We start from the raw sequence: 17,386 nt of genomic DNA, 5'->3' as shown, positions 1-17,386 counted from the left end.
TTGAAGGTTTGATGTTAAGTCATACCAAAAACAGGCGGGGAAAATCCAGAGGGAGGCAGTATTTTTCATTCTAGGTGTCCAGTCTCAAAAGAAATCTATTGGGAGGTATTGTCTGGAGGTATCTGTAGGTACTCCTTGACTTACAATCATTCATTTAGTGACCGTCCAGAGTTACAATGGCGCTGGGAAAATGTGCCTTATGAGTAGTCCTCACACTTACGAACATCACAGCATCCCCACAGATGTGATTAAAACTTGGGTGTTTTGACAGCTGGAGGGTTGCAGCATCCCAGGGCCCCGCGGTCACCACTTGTGACCCAAAGGTGCTTTTTTTCAGGAGACAACTGGACTTACTTGTTTTTTCTTTTGAAGATGTTTCACTTCTCATGCAAGAAGCTTCTTCAGTTCTGACAGGAGGGTGGGGAATGGAAGGATTTATATTCCTTGCAGACAGCTGCTCATTTGCATCCTTTTAGAGCAGTGTTCCTCAACCTTGGCAACTTGAAGATGTCCGGACTTCAACTCCCAGAATTCCCCAGCCAGCTGGCTGGGGAATTCTGGGAGTTGAAGTCCGGACATCTTCAAGTTGCCAAGGTTGAGAAAGACTGTTTTAGAGGGTCATTGAGGCATTTGGAGGTTTATCCGTGTATTAATCCTTCCATTCCTCTTGTCACAGTTGTTAAGTGAATCAGTTCAGCTGTTAAATTCGTAACATGGTTGTTAAGTGAATCTGGCTTCCCCATTGACTTTGCTTCTCAGAAAGTCGCAAAATGACTCCTGAACACTGCAACCGTCATAAGTCTGAGTCAGCTGTCAAGCATCTCGATGTAACTCACATGACCGTGGGGGTGTTGCAATGGTCATGAGCGGAAAATGGTCGTCAGTCACTATTTTCAGTGCCGCTGTAACTTCGAATGGTCACTAAACGAACTGTTGTAAGTCGAGGACTACCTCTAACGGAATGAGTTAACTTGAGTTTTGTTAATTTTTGCAGTGCATTTTTAAAAGTGTTTCCTACTCTTCCATTCTTAAATCTGAGGCTTCAGTTTTATTCCATTGCTGGACAGGGATAATCGCTTTCCAAGATTAGGCAGCTCCAGAGCCTTCTGCCATATTTGAGAACGCTGTACATATAATTTTTCTGATCATGTTGTTGTTGTTGTTGTTGTTAGTTGCAAAGTCATATCCGACCCATCACAACCCCATGGACAATGTTCCTCCCGGCCTTCCTGTCCTCTACCATCCTCTGGAGTCCATTGAAGCTCACACCGACTGCTTCGGTGACTCCATCCAGCCACCTCATTCTCTGTCGTCCCTTTCTTCTTTTGCCCTCAACCGTTCCCCGCATGAGCCTCTTTCCCAGGGAATCCTTCCTTCTCATTAGGTGGCCAAAGTATTTGAGTTTCCTCTTCAAGATCTGGCCTTCTAAAGAGCAGTCAGGGTTGATCTCCTCTAGGATTGACCAGTTGGATCGCCTTGCAATCCAAAGGACTCACAGGAGTCTTCTCCAGCACCAGAGTTCAAAGGCCTCCATTCTTTGGTGCTCAGCCTTTCTTATGGTCCATCCTTCACAGCCATCCATTGCAACTGGGAAAACCACAGCCTTGACTATAGACACTTTTGTTGGCAGGGTGATATCTCTGCTTTTTAGTATGCTGTCTAGATTTGCCACAGCTTTCCTCCCCAGGAACAAGCGTCTTTTAATTTCTTTTAATTTCTGACCATGTACTTGGTTGATTACATAAGCATGATAAATATCTCTGGTTCCTTAACCATAATCTCAGGTCTTGGAGCTGCCTGAAAGACTCAAATTCCTTGTGAACAGCAAACCTTTTGACAAAACAGAGGCTGGGGAAGTTCGTGTCTTGGTCGCTTTTCAGTTCAATTCTAATATGCAGTTATGACATAAAATTCTCTTCAGTTAAGTGCTTTTGTGAGGTAAATATGATAACAACCCGATCTTTTTATGCCTGCTATTCTAGCAAATAGCAGGGAGGTGATTATCTTTTGATTTCACCATGTAAAGTTGGCTTGCCTTCTATAACGCCTCAGCCTATTTCTAATTTGCCTTTGCTTGAGACTAAAACAGGTGCCATTGCAATCACGAACCTCCACTTTGGAGAGTATGTTCTGGAAAAATTAGTATCAGAAGGTTTTGCCTTAGAAGGAGTGAAAATGAAAGAGGAGATTGGTTTTCTTCTCTTCACCTTTTCCTAACATAATTCACCCCTGTGATGTTAGTCTTGCTGGGTGAAGATTTTGTTTTCTGTGCCAGAAAGGAAAAGAATCCCTCTTTGAGGGAGATGATTGGATTCTAAATTTGAAAAATAAGAAAAAACAAAAAGATGATGCATGCATTTTTCACAAGCATAGCTAATACCTTTCTCATGAATGGTTATACAATACAATACAATAGCAGAGTTGGAAGGGACCTTGGAGGCCTTCTAGTCTAACCCCCTGCCTAGGCAGGAAACCCTATACTGTTTCAGACAAATAGCTATCCAGCATCTTCTTAAAGACTTCCAGTGTTGGAGCATTCACAACTTCTGGTGGCAAGTTGTTCCACTGATTCATTGTTCTGTCAGGAAGTTTCTCCTCAGTTCTAAGTTGCTTCTCTCCTTGATTAGTTTCCACCCATTGCTTCTTGTTCTACACTCAAGTGCCCTGGAGGATAGTTTGACTCCCTCTTCGTTGTGGCAACCCCTGAGTGTGGTGGCCTAGAGGTGGCGCTCTCACCTCGCAATCAGGAGGCTGTGAGTTTGATCCTAGGTAGAGGCAGATATTTCTCTCTCTCTCTCTCAGCATGATGAGAATATATCTGCCGAATATAACTCCGCACTGGTGACAGGAAGGGCATCCGGCCAGTAAGCACTCAGCTTCATTCAGTTGCCCAGGCTACACCCCGCAAAGGATTATGGGGTCATTAAAAGGTGATGATGATGATGATGATGATGATGATAGCTAATACCTTCCTCAAACTGGTGTTTCCTCGGACCAACTAACACAGGGGTGTCCAAACTTGGGAACTTTAAGACTTGTGGACTTCAACTCCCAGAATTCCCCAGGCAGCCATGCTGGCTGGGGAATTCTGGGAGTTGAAGTCCACAAGTCTTAAAGTTCCCAAGTTTGGACACTCCTGACATAGGTAGTCCTTGGTTTATGACTAGTCCTTTCATGACAATTTGAAGTTCTGGCAGATTTACCTGAGCGCTGTTTTTTTTGACCCAGGTCTGAAGGCTTGAGAGTCACCCACCTTGCTGTCATGTGACTGGGCTGGGCTGCTACTACTCTGTTCCGTGATGGTTTTGCCAGAAAGCAGCATTTACTTCTGGTATTCAGCAAATTCCATACCAAACCATGGGATTCCCTTAATGGCCACAGCGTTCACTTAACAACCGCCATAATAAAAAAGATAAGAAAATCACGAGCTTTTATGGGCCAACCCACAATGGCTGACACCTAATCAAGCTACAATAGCTACAATAGTCACGACTTATGACCATGATGGACAGGCTCCATTGCGGTCGTAGGTTGAGCACTACCTGTACTTGCTTTCTTTCAGCATGTCTGACTGCTTCCATCAAAATGAAATTTCGTTTCATTTAATTGGATTTATATGCCGCCCTTCTCCCAAAGGACTCAGGGCGGCGTACAACATTAAAAAACACATATAACGAAAGTTAAAAAGAAATTAGATACGTATCCAAAAAACAAACCCAATTAATAGGACAATAACATTTTAAAAATGAGATAAAATTAACAGGCCAATCCTTTCCTAGGAGAGGGAAAGAAGAAAGAGGAAAGGAGAGGAAGAAATGGAGGAGAAGAGTAGGAGATTGGGTAGGAAGGGGAAGGGGAGAAGTGGGGGAGAGGAAGGGGAAGAAGAAAAGGGAAAGGAGAGGAGGAAAGAAGAAAGTAGAGAAGAAGGGAGGGAGGGAGGGAGGGAGGGAGGGAGGGAGGAAGGAAGAAAAGCAGGGTTGTGGTGGAATAAAATGGGCGTATGGGATGGTAAGCAAAGCAACTTTTATGTGGAAAAATGAATATTTAAAATTGCTAATACGCAATGTGAATAATAACAGTGAGAATGTATGTTCACAAATGTATGTATAAGATTAAAAATTAAACAAAAATGAAATCTTTTCCCTCCTGGAGTTTCTTCAACGTGACGATACCAAATTGGAAAAATCATTTTCTAGCTGTTCTGCATTATACATGTTTTGATGAAATGATCTATCTGCTCATTTCATTTGTCTGAAGGAAGGAGCTTATTACCTGCCCAGGTGCATATCATGTAACTAGCTTGGGTGACAAGACCGACGATTAATTTGAATTTCTTTATTTCATGAATGTATGACTTAAAAAATCCCTTTCCTTCCACTTAGGAAACAGCCCTGAAATCTCTGGGAAATGAGGGCCTTTTCCTCTTCTCTTCCCTGGATACTAACAATGATTTGTTCATCAGTCCTGAGGAATTCAAACCAATTGCGGAGAAACTGACTGGTAAGTGTTTTAAGAAATTGAGAGCACAAATAACTGCTAATATAAAAACGTTTGTGTGTGTGTGTGTTCTCCAGCATTACTCTGAAACACCTCAAGCAGTTTCAACCAAACTTGATACACAAATGACTTACTCTCTGGAAACAAATACTGTGGGGATAATACACCCCTAAAACACCTCGGGAGGTAAGATACAGCCTGTTGTGCCCTAAAATGGCTTTTACTGTACAGCACAGTATAGTTGCCATGGTAACAGATTTGCATTACTTCACAAGGGGGCTCCCTCTGGTAGGGGAGAAAATTCAACATTAGAAATTACGTTTGGTCCACACATTTTCCCCTTATAAATAAATACCCTGGCAATGCCTGGTTATCAACTATTAACTGCTAAATATCGGTGATGTGCAAAAACATTTCTACCATTTTTTTCCCTCATGGCTTAAATATGTGTCTTATACTTCTTTAGTTATGAAGTCTCTAAGCGGTGTGTGTGTCTATGTGGAAATGGCTTGTTTTTAATTGTAAAATGATCTTATATTTTATACAACTTCCTTGATTTCCTGTACAGTATTTCCTTTAATTCACAAGGAGTGAGCCCAGGATGGAATTTCTCCCACTGATTTTGTTTTGTTCAGCAGTGATGTTATTGTCACTAATAAGGAAAGATCCTACCTTTAAAAAAAAATCAGAGAATTGTGAGATTCCCATTGTGAGAACATGGGGTCGGTGCTATCTCAAAATGGCTTCCATGAGGGGACTGTTCCAATAATGTAGAGTAGAGTAGAAAGAATAGAATGGGAATGGGAATAGAAATAGAAATAGAAATAATAGAAATAGAAATAGAATTATTTATTTGTCAGTGCACAACATATGTACTATGAGATTGGTTGAGCTCCCTCAGTGCACCCCCCTCAACACAATACAACTCACAGTGAAGACAGAAAATCCCATACCCAATAAATCATATTAATGGACACCCAGTCCTATTGCGCCAGTGTGAACATGTTACCCGTTGCCACAGCCCTACAGGTCCATCATAAACATAGTTATGTCTGAAACGGTATAGGGTTTCCTGCCTAGGCAGGGGGTTGGACTAGAAGACCTCCAAGGTCCCTTCCAACTCTACTATTGTATTGTATTATTATTGTATTGTTATGATGTTATTTCGCATTCAGGAGTCTGACAGCCCACAGGTAGAAACTGTTCTTCAGCCTGTTTGTGCAGCTGGCTATGCTTCTATATATCTATATCTCTGTATCGCCTTCCCAAACACAAAGCACACATTGGTCCAGGTTCATTATGTTTTTTGCTATCTCTCTTTTTTCTTTTCCTTTCCTATCTTGGCAAATAGCCCCACCAAAATGGGAAGATTTTGTTTTGTTCTGCCATGATTACAAGCTTTGGAGCGAAGAGTTCTCAGGTGTGTGTATGCTGTTTATAGATACTTAGGTGGCGTAAGCAGCCTAATGCAAGAGACTGATGGCTGCTTGAAATCAGCTTTAATAGTTATACGATAGCCGTTCTCTTTTCTTCTGCAACAGCCATAATACCATAAAGTAGCTGCTACAGTTGGATTAGATATCAGGAGCTGTGTGGTGGCCCATAAAAAGTTCATGATTTCTTTTCAGGGACTGTAAATTCTGACTTGAATTTCAGTTGTATGAATTGCCTGCCCTTTGATGGCTTGGGCTGTAGGGGGAAGATATCCCTTGTAAATCCATCATGCATAGATGCCAGCCCTACAATATATATATGTACATTGTGTGTGTGTGTGTCTGAAAGAGAGACAGAAGTGCCCACAGCTTTTTCCTCAAGTCAGTTTGATTTTTGAAGGGCAAGGGCAATGAGTTCTCTGTTCTTTGTTTTTGAAAGGTTTACGTGTCAGATACTGTTCTCATCAAGGACAATTTTTTTTTGGTAAAGCTGCTGTTCCCATTGTTGTATGTGCTGATTTTGGCTAGGGCTTATGCAGCACAGCTGAAGGCACCTGTTCAGGTGACCGAAGAGCTATCCACGGGGAGGTCTCAATGGGCTACTTTGAGCTCAGAAATCTCCTTGCATGCAGTATCATAATGTCAAGATTTTCATCTACTGGTTACTTAGGATCATCCTGACAATATATTTGCTTGGGAAATGGATCTGGTTGCTTTTACAGGTAGTGCTCAACATACGTCCCCAATTGAGACCAGGATTTCAGTTGCTAAACAAGGCAGTTGTCATAACTACTGTGTTTCCCCCAAAATAAGACAGGGTCTTATTTTCTTTTGAACCCCGAAATAAGCGCTTGGCCTTATTTTTGGGGAGGTCTTATTATTTTTGAGGTGCAGGAGGCAGCGAGCGTGGTCACCTCATGGCTGCTGCTGTGTTGCAATATTTCGTGGAGGGCTTATTTTAGCGCATGAACTCACTCAAAAGCCCGATTGGGCTTATTATCCGGGAAGGTCTTATTTTCAGGGAAATAAACAATTTTATGAGCTATTTGCCATGAATCACTGCAGTCGTTAAGTGAATCACATAGTTGTTAAGCAAATCTGGCTTTCCGTTGATTTTGCTTGCCGGAAACCAGCAGGGGAGGTCCCAAATGATCACATGACCCTGGGAAGCTATAACCATCATAAATGAATGCCATTTGGCAAGTGCTGGAATTATTGATCACAGGGCCACGGGGAAGCTGCAAGCGTGAGGGCCAGTCGTATGTCCCTTTTTCAGTGCAGTTGTAGCTTCAAGCCGTCGCTAAATGAATGGTTGTAAGTCAAGGACTACCTGTACAGGAAGAAAAGAAGCATTCATTTGGCCCATGCTTGCCCTTTGCATATCTATAAGGAGATGAAACTAACTAGAAAGGTTCTGTCAACCTTCAATTATTTTCTTCTTAGAAATCTTGTATTGTTGAACTGTTCCAGGGGTGTCCAAACTTGGCAACTTTAAGACTTGTGGACTTCAACTCCCAGAATTCCCCAGCCAGCTCTGCTGGCTGGGGAATTCTGGGAGTTGAAGTCCACAAGTCTTAAAAGTTGCCAAGTTTGGACACCCCTGAACTATGCCAAGGATAAAAAACCTTGGTGACAATGCCCTAGCATAGTGCTCATCCGCTTCTGTGGCTTGAGAGTCCAAACCTTACCTGTTCTCCCTAGTAATGGAATAGTCTCCCTGCAAGTAAAAGAGTCTGTTTATGTGGGACGGGGAAAGTCGAAACAATATCCCACGTAATTTTTGATTGCCCCCCCTCCTGTACTCAGATTTGAGGGAACACCAGTTGGGTAGGATCTTTTATACCAGTACTCCTAAATCCAAAGAGCGCTTTTTGCAACATTGCTTGTTAGATACTAATTTGCAGTTGGTGAAATGGATTGCCAAATTTACTGTAAAGTTGATGGAAACAAGGACAACGTTGGTGCAGCAGAACGCGGTAGATTGTAGGAAAGACCACTCGACGGGGTAGAGACGTCGGGGTGACATTGCAATATAATGTTAAGCCTATTTAATTTGTAATTTAAATTATTGCACTCTCTTCTGTTTATATTTTAAATTGTATTTTATGCCATTTACATTTTAAATTGTGGTTTATTTCAATCTCATTTTAAACTGTAGTTTTTTGTCTCTGGAACTTAGTACTTGGATATGGCCCGAGGGCTAATCAATAAAGATTGATTGAATAGCCTCCTCCTCATTTTGTCTGGATTTAGACACAATGCTCCGTGGTGACTTGTTTTAGTAATAACTTGCTGAACAAAATATAGCGGCTTGTTTCACACTATTTCCATACATCAGGTGTGCCCTACCTGAGACCTTCTCCTTCCTCCAAATATTTGGATGCGACCTCCAAAAGTTTCCACAGAGATTGCCTAAAAGTGCTGATTTACTGGTATTTCATTAATTGATTTCATTTTAATTTTACATTCAGACTGTTCAATTTTTGTGTCCGCACCAGTGGTGGGTCCCGGGTGGTACGGCCCAGTACGGCTGTATCGGTAGTAGCCAGGAGCAGCGGCCACTGTACCGGTATGGTGGCTCGTTTGGCCCACCCGCCTGCCCGCGATCCATGGCTGTTTATAATGCGAACGGCCCATTGTGCACACGCGTGGAGCGTGCGCAACCTGCGCAACCTCCACCGAGCAACTGGGTGTCGCAGTGCGGTGGCGTGCGCATGGACACACAGTGCCCGTGCCCGGCCCCGTCTAGGACGCCCGGCCCCGTGCACAGCGTACCAGCTGCGACGGGGTCCGGAACCCACCACTGTTCCGCACCCTCTTCTTTGCATGCTTTGGGGAGGAAGGGTCCCATGTCAGGACTATGTACAGGTTTTTGTGCAGCCCTGCAGTCAACCTGATTCTTTCCACCACAACTGTGGCCTTAAGCCAAACCCAGACAAATTACCTGGTGGATTCTGAATCCGATCCTTATTGTATTTCTTCCCAAGTATTTGGCAGCAGGCTGTATCCCCCTCTCATCCCAAAATTATTACCCTCTTCCAGCTTGATGTGTAGCACAGTGGAAGGAACTCGCTTAGCAGGAGTCGGAGAAGGAGTCGGAGAAGAGGCAGAAGAAAATCCACAGGCCTTTTACCTAAGCCTATTTATGGGAACAGTAATAATTCTGCAATCCCTCTTAAGCCCCCATGTCAATTTATTGATGGTCCTTTGCTGCCACCTGGTGCATGGAGATAGAATTGTTCAGCTCTGGTTCTCTCTTGGTACCCAATTCGAGGGTTTGTTGTGCAGGAGTTGTAAAGCAGGGGTGTCAAACTCAGTTTCATTGAGGGCTGCATCAGGGTTATGTTTGACATGGGGGGGGGGCTGGGAGGGGGCATGACCAAGATGGGCAAAGCCAGCTCAACGTCACTCATCAAGGCTCCGTTTCTAGCCACAAGGGCCTCCAACAGCCCTCTGCCAGTAGAAACAGAGCCCCAAGCTCATGGTCTTTGTGGCCGGAAACGAAGCTCAGGATGCCTGCATGTGGCCCTCCCGAGCTCCGTTTTTGTTGTCAGAGAGCTGCAGGAGGCTGTTGTGGCTGGAAACGGAGCTCAGGAGGCCTGCGTGTGGCCCTCCTGAGTTCCGATTTCGCTGGCAGAGAGCTGCAGGAGGCCATCGTGGCTGGAAACGGAGCTCAGGAGGCCTCCGTGTGGCCCTCCGGAGCACCATTTTCTCTGGCAGAGGGCTACAGGAGGCCATCGTGGCTGGAAACGGAGCTCAGGAGGCCTGCGTGTGGCCCTCCGGAGCGCCATTTTCTCTGGCAGAGGGCTACAGGAGGCCATCGTGGCTGGAAACGGAGCTCAGGAGGGCTGCACGTGGCCCTTCCGAGCTCCGTTTTCACTGGCAGAGGGACTACTGGCCAGTCCATCGCTGTTTCCAGAGCAGACCCGTGGGCCAGATCTAAGCACTCTGTGGGCCAGATCTGGCCCGCAGGCCTCGAGTTTGACACCCCTGTAGTAAAGTGATAGCTTCCCAATTGCACAAGTATAAATCCCCATGTACAATGTGTAATGCACCGTCTGCTTCTGCTTGTTCTGTCATGACAGGGTAAATATAGTTGTACTAGATTGCCAATTGAGAAAGGGCAGTCATAATAACTTGGAGCAAGCTTTTTTGTGGGTGGTTTCCATTCTTTGCAACCCCCATCTGCCAAATAGAGATTAAGATTTTGTGGGCTTTTTCAGTAGGCTTACCTGCTGACTTTTCCTTGTTTTTATTTCAATGTTCAAATCAAGATCTTAATAACTAGCTTTAATTTTAGCTTTATATTTTTTATTGCGCTCTGTCACGGGAATTTTCGTAGTGAAAAGTAGAACAAGTTAAAACGAGTCAGCATGTTCATAAGGACAGTTGGTATAATTTTTAAATGCTCGGCAACTTAAAAAAACTTGGAACAAGGTTTCTCAGCATTGGCACTAGCTACTTGGTGAAACCTATAAAGAGCAGATAGAAGGAATTGAATCAAACCTAAGGTCTTGCCCCAGCAGACCCCTCAAGAAAGCAGAACTCTTGAAACAAGCAACGTTTCAAAAGGAACTTTTATTGAGAGACAGTGATAGCAAAGAGAATAGGCAGGATCTGAAGTTCCCACGCAAAAACCAGAGGTGGGTTCCTATCTATTCGGTCCAGTTCAGCCGAATAGGTAGTAACTCCGGTGTACACATGACCGTACCAGTTTTATCCTTGGTGACGCCATCTTGATTTTCTGTCTAGCACATGCGCAGAACAATATTCATTGAAAAAAAAGTAATTTTTATTCCTTTTTTAATGTTGTGCGCATGCACAGATCATTTTAAATGCAAATGTGCACACGCACAAAAATTTTCGAACCCCGAACCAGTAGCAATGGCAACTGGGACCCACCCCTGGCTAAAACATTAGGTTAAAAGTTACTCGAGCAATCGTGAGCCAATCACCAGATGTTGAGTTGCTGTAAGAATTTTAGGCTGGGAGGGTGATAAGAAGTTGTCCTCAGGCGTTGCTGCGCTCTCATCTTCTTTGGAGCTGAGACAAAACAGATGGCCCCCAAACCAGAGATGGGTTGCTCCTGGTTTTACCAGGTTTAGCCAAACCGGTAGTGATAATCTGGCCTAGGTCACAGAACTGGCAGCAACCCAGGCCATGCCCCCAAACTGGTTCTCCTTTGGCGTTGCTGGCATCTTGTTTATTAGCTTTTAATGGTCTTTGTGCATGCGTACAACCATTTACAGTGAACTGCGCATGCCCAAGCAACGCACAGCTAGTGCAAAGTGGGAAGCGCACGGGGAAAACACGCGTGCGAGCAATTCGGTACCGGTTCACGTAGAAACCCACCCCTGCCCCAAACCGACTCCTCCCTATCCCAGGATGATACATCAAAGTAAAGAAAGACCAAAGCAGGTGAGAGGTCAAAGAAATGCCAAGGCTTCCCTCCTTCCACTAGAATGGCAGCATCCCAATAGGGATCTATTGGGGATCTGATATCAGTGTTCACATAATCTTTTGCATGCATCCCCTTAGACACTATCTAAATGATTTTTATACAAATTTCAGCCATTCTAATTTGGACAATAACTGGTATTGTGGATTCTCTGGGACAGTGTGTCAGGCCTGCAGTTATATACCTTTTAGGATCTTTGGCCTGCCACACTCTCTTTTATTTCACTGTGCTGTTTCATTAGTGTAGTAATTGGGAGGGAAGGAGTAGAATTGTGGAATGTGTTGTTGTCATTCCTTTCTAGAAGCCCAAGGTCATCTTTTGTCTCCGCACCTCTGCACCTGACCGGAACCAGCTGGGCGGAGATGCCAGCATGGCCAAAGAAGATTGGACCACGTGATGGATTTATGGGTGTGGGGGCAAGATCATGAACTTTCAACTGAGTGGAATCCCAGGAAGCTTTTAGATTTGGGATTCCACAGTTTGTTGCCAACATGTCTGTCTTATTAAATTGGAACTTTAAGGATAGCTCTGCCTTGGGCTCTGATTTAATTCTGCATGATATTTGGAACGCTGATACAGTGTCTATCAATCAGTTGCACTGTAGTGTAGTGGTGAGCTATTGTACAGGAAACATTTATTTTACTAAAAAGGGTAAATAACTCAGCAGGAGGGAAGGAATGAGATTAAGAGCCCAAATCTTTTAGGATTTTTTTAAATTTATATTTTAGGAATGAAATTGCTGAAAACCTATATGATGTGATAATGACAAAATTTCAGACATGTTAAAACTACTGTGAGATTTTGTTGTTTGTTGGCATTCAATTCCTAAAAATGGAATTATTTTTCTAAATGCTGCTTAGCCACTTAGATCAGACTGTAGAAAACACCATTGGGTCTGTAAAGGATACGTCTTATAGCGAAACATAACAGCAACGTTACCTTCATTCCTACTTTTTCCTCTCTGCCTCACCTGTTTCGTGCCAACTTTTTCTGATTGCTAGAAATTCTCGTGTCCTCAATTCCATATTAAAATGAGTTTTTGCTCCATTCAGGCATGGTTCCTGTATCTGGCACTGAGGAAGAAGAGGTGACGGATCCCAATGGGGAGACACTCACTATCCTTGCAAAATTCCAGCCTCTGTTGATGGAAACTATGACAAAGAGCAAAGATGGCTTCCTTGGTGTGAGTAGCACATGTTTTTTTTAAATATATTTTTTATTATTTACATAGGAGTATATCGAATGCAGTGTGACCGTCCTGGCATTTCATCCATCATAGAAACCAAAGTGAAAGACAAATAACATACATACTACTTACACTGTGCTATTATTTTTGACCAACGTATTCATTCTAATACATACATAATATCTCATTCCACGTCTACTTAGCCTAATTTTTTCGTGTTCCGACTCCCACCTCGTGTTTCCAGCCATTGATAAAATCTATTCCGTGTGTCATAATATTCTGTCTCTCCTTTGTTTTTTAACTCTAGACGTTAGTCTATCCATTTCTACACATGTTAATATCTTCCTTATTATCTCCTTTTCTGAAGGGGTGTTTTCACATTTCCATTGCTGTGCATACACCATTCTCGCTGCTGTTAGGATGGGAAGTATTAGGTATATTGACCCTTTGCTATAGCCTTCTGTTATAATATCTAATAAAAATAATTCCGGTTTAAATTCTATACGTAGCACATGTTTTGAAAACATTGCTGCTACAGACATATGTGGGGGAAGACAGTTTCAATCAGCAGTTCTGTGAATCGAGGTCCTTCAATCGATTGGTCTTTATGCTGGTCATAGATCAACATAAAGGGCTCCAGGGCACTTATCAAAAAGAAGCATAAACATATAAAAGATGTAAAACAGATATAAAAAGATGAAGATTTTAAAAGATACAGACCATATATGTGTAAAACTAAAGCTAAGAATGCATATACAACATAGAGATAGCCCTTGATTTATGGCCGTTCATTTAATGACTCTTCGGTCTTTTCAGAGGGTGCTGAAAAAAGTCACTTGCTATTGTGACCCACCAACAGCCTGCGGATCTGGTAGCAGTTTTGGACAGTGAGGAGGTTGGGGAGGAATGTGGGCCAGTCCTGGAGTCTGGGGAAGACTCTGATGAGGGCTTCGGAGGCAGAGAGGGAGCCAGAGCCATATGCCAGTTGTCAGCTGCCTTCAGAGTCAGACATGAGTGAGGCAGAAGAATAGCTGGAGCCTGTTCCCAGTGTGTGCATGTGCAGAATTGCCAGATGAACTGAACAGCTAAAGAACAGGGTTCGACTTGGGAGTAAGTCCAGATGATGAATGGCCCCTCCCAGAGGAAATAAAAGAGGAGCAAAAGGGGAGTGGAGTTTTCAGGAGACAATTAGTTCGCTTAATTGGTTCATGACTCTCCCAGACTCCTTGCCGAGTTCTGCAGATATCAGCCTGGTAGCTCTCCAAGCCAGATAAGGTCTGTGACTGTAAATCTTCCTTTGAAAGATTTTGCTGGATGTGAATGAGCAGAAGTCACAGTCAATTAATAAAAGGGTTTTTTGTCGGGACAAGGAGTTTGCTTCAGGCTCTTGGGAAGCCTCAGTCAGAACACTTATGACCAGTTCTTGCATTTATGAAAATCACAGCAATCCTCTCAATCAGAGGATCAAAAGTTGGGCACTGGAGCAACTGGCATGTACTTACAATTGTTGCAGTGCCCCAGAGTCATGAGATTGCCATTTGCAACTTTCCCACCTGGCTTCTGGCAAGCAGAGTCATTTCACTTAACAACTGCAGTGATTTGTTTAACAACCGGGGGGGGTCCTAAAATCAGGCAAAACTCACTCAACGACCACCTTGCTTAGCAATGGAAATTCTGGCCCCAATTATGTTTGTAAGTTGAGGAGTACTTGCAATCTCTTAAAAACTAGGTTTGCGTATTAATAGGCCTGCTTCTTTCTTCAGATTTCACACGTGGCCTTTACTGGGCTCCGCAACTGGACAGCTCCTGCTTCACCCTTGAGTATGATGTTTGCTCAGCAATTCAAGTCCTTTCTTCCCCCAAAGAATAAGTTGGAACTTGGTGACCCATGGTGGATCATTCCCAGCGAGCTAAACATCTTTACCGGATATCTTCCCAATAATCGTTTCTATCCTCCAGCTCCCAAGAGCAAAGAGGTAAAGTATTGTGCTTCCTTAATGAGGAAGAGAAAATAATATTTGCAATTGTTGAGTGGAGCTATCTGGAATTTGATACAACAGTGAGGTTGTTGGTTCTTACGAAAAGGGTAATTCTACATCTTTAATTTTGTTATTGAGAAGTGGAGTTTTTAAAAAAATATTTATTTATTTAGTTTGCCACTCATGTACAAGGTAACAGAGATAAGAATAAACATGGACATGAACACAGGAAATGGGTACAAATAAATGGGGACAGTAGGACAGAGACATTAGGCACACTGATGCGCTTAGGCACGCCCCTACTGACCTCTTAGGAATGGGGTGCGGTCAACAGTGGACAGTTTAAGGTTGAAGTTATGGGGGTTTGAGGCTGTAACAGCAGAGTCAGGTAGAGCATTCCAGGCGTTGACCACTCTGTTGCTGAAGTCGTATTTTCTGCAATCGAGTTTGTATCTATTGTTGCCTGTGTATTATTGTGGTTGAAGCTGAAGTAGTCGTTGACAGGTAGGACATTGTAGCAGAAAATTTTGTGTACTATGCTTAGATCAGACCATAGGCAGCGTAGTTCTAGGTTGTCCAAGCCCCAAATTTCAAGCCTGGTGGCATAAGGTATTGTATAAGGCAGGGGTGTCCAAACTTGGGAACTTTAAGACTTGTGGACTTCAACTCCCAGAATTCCCCAGCCAACCATGCTGGCTGGGGAATTCTGGGAGTTAAAGTCCACAAGTCTTAAAGTTCCCAAGTTTGGACACCCCTGGTATAAGGTATTGTGAATGGAGGACTCTTGTCGTGAAATACCTCTGGACTCCTTCAATTGTATTAATATCCTATATACAGTGTGGATTGCAGGCAGATGAGCTGTATTCAAGGATTGGTCTGGCAAAGTTTTTGTATGCCCCAGTTTGCAGTACAACATTACCAGAGAAGAAGCTTTGCAAAATTAGATTAACAACTCTGAATGCCTTTTTGGCAATGCTGTTACAGTGAGCTCTGGCACTTAGATCATTTGATATGAGTCCTTCAAGGTCCTTGAGAGAGTATTTCTGAACTCCGTGTATATAACAGTGTTTCTCAGTCTTAGAAACTTCAAGCCCTTTGGATTTCAACTCCCAGGATTTCCCAGCCAGCATGCTGGGGAATAGAAAATAGCAAGAAAGCCTCCTGGCTGGGGAATTCTGGGATTTTGAAGTCCACAGGTTCTAAAGTCACAGAGATTGAAAAACACCAGGGTACAAGTGGCTTCATTAAATCCAGTCCCTGCAAAACTGACTTGAGAGGAAAGCTTTGGAAAGAGGGAGAAGGGGGGGGGGAGAGAAAGCAATGATATTGTAGTGCAGTACTTTCTGAATCACAGAAAGAAATATTGCGGATCAATAGAGCACAAAGTAGAAATGCAGTGCAAATGGGCAGATCAATTCCCAGTCCTTGACAGCTGCCCATTGGAATATTGGCTAGCGTGTATTAAGGACCAAAACCACTGTGATTACTATAACAAATATTCAGTAATGACGGGAGCTATAAATTATTGAAAGGAGCAAAGAAATAGGAGGGAAGGCGAAGAACCTAAGATACCTATTGTTGAGGCGTATTTCAGAGGGACATTTATCCCTAGTGAGGAGAGGCAGCTGGTGTATGTTCCCTGTCAGAGAGAGACAATGTGAGGAGAGATTTAATAGCTCTTTTCAAGAACCTGACAGGTGACTTACACCAAGGATTTCAAGATAGTTATTTCAGAATGCAGTCAGTAGAGGTGCTAAGATTCTGTAATTCTTGGCTTACCCCGCCCTGGAAACAGGCAATTGATCACAAGCTGGGCCCTTATGGGCTCTCACCGGTATTCTTAATGTCCCTAGACTTTGACCAAGCAAAGCACATAGTAATCAATAGAGCGAAGGACATGGAGTTCCAAGAAGAACTAAATAGGTTGCCTCTCCACAGTAGGGACAGAATCAAACAGGGTGTGTGGGAATCAGCAAGATATCTAAATGATCTGATCTTCCCAAAACAAAGAATAGCTTTCTTTAGAGCCAGATTTAACCTTCTTCCTTCAGAACTCCTCCAGGGTAGTTATAAGAGAACACCAATAGCAGAACTGTTATGTATATGTAGTAAAGGAGAAGTTGAAGATATCTCACATGTTCTGTTATACTGTGAGCTATACAGAGTTTATAGGTCAGCATACAGGTGAAACTCGAAAAATTAGAATATCGTGCAAAAGTTCATTTATTTCAGTAATGCAACTTAAAAGGTGAAACTAATATATGAGATAAGACTCATTACATGCAAAGCAAGATAGTTCAAGTTAATTGTGATGATTATGGCTTACAGCTCATGAAAACCCCAGATCCACCATCTCAGAAAATTAGAATATTACATGCAATCAATAAAACAAGGATTGTACATAGAACAATATCGGACCTCTGAAAAGCATAAGCATGCATATGTACTCAGTACTTGGTGTGGGCCCCTTTTGCAGCAATTACTGCCTCAATGTGGCGTGGCATGGAAGCTATCAGTCTGTGGCACTGCTGAGATGTTATGGAAGACCAGGATGCTTCAATAGCGGCCTTCAGCTCTTCTGCATTGTTCGGTCTCAGGTCTCTCATCTTTCTCTTGGCAATGTAATATTCCAATTTTCTGAAATGGTGGATTTGGGGTTTTCATGAGCTGAAAATTTTATGACAAATCACAGCTTGAACTATCTTGCTTTGCATGTCATGAGTCTTATCTCATATATTAGTTTCACCTTTTAAGTTGCATTACTGAAATAAATGGACTTTTGCACGATATTCTAATTTTTCGAGTTTCACCTCTATATCCTCCCCTTACTAGA

General features: G+C 43.0%; 2 protein-coding genes across 3 annotated transcripts in view; both read left to right on the top strand.

Moving 5' to 3' along the window:
* Window positions 1-17,386, top strand: part of LDLRAP1 (low density lipoprotein receptor adaptor protein 1) — a 632,547-nt gene that overhangs the window by 391,628 nt on the left and 223,533 nt on the right. Inside the window, exon 10 of one of the 2 annotated variants that reach the window (XR_014176145.1) lies at window positions 698-745. The exons of the other annotated variant lie outside the window; for it this stretch is intronic. The gene's annotated coding sequence lies outside the window, so the exon portion shown is untranslated. Of the gene's footprint in view, window positions 1-697; window positions 746-17,386 lie in introns of those variants that run through there. 2 annotated transcript variants of the gene reach the window in all.
* Window positions 1-17,386, top strand: part of SELENON (selenoprotein N) — a 48,797-nt gene that overhangs the window by 6,671 nt on the left and 24,740 nt on the right. Inside the window, exons 2-4 of the mRNA XM_081961942.1 lie at window positions 4,383-4,500; window positions 12,441-12,571; window positions 14,338-14,550. Coding sequence (XP_081818068.1) covers window positions 4,383-4,500; window positions 12,441-12,571; window positions 14,338-14,550 — 462 coding nt within the window. The remainder of the gene's footprint in view (window positions 1-4,382; window positions 4,501-12,440; window positions 12,572-14,337; window positions 14,551-17,386) is intronic.

This window comes from Natrix helvetica, assembly GCF_964273705.1.
Source record: "Natrix helvetica genome assembly, chromosome: 9".
NCBI classification, from domain to species: domain Eukaryota; kingdom Metazoa; phylum Chordata; class Lepidosauria; order Squamata; family Natricidae; genus Natrix; species Natrix helvetica.
This window is presented reverse-complemented; position numbering and strand designations above follow the sequence as displayed.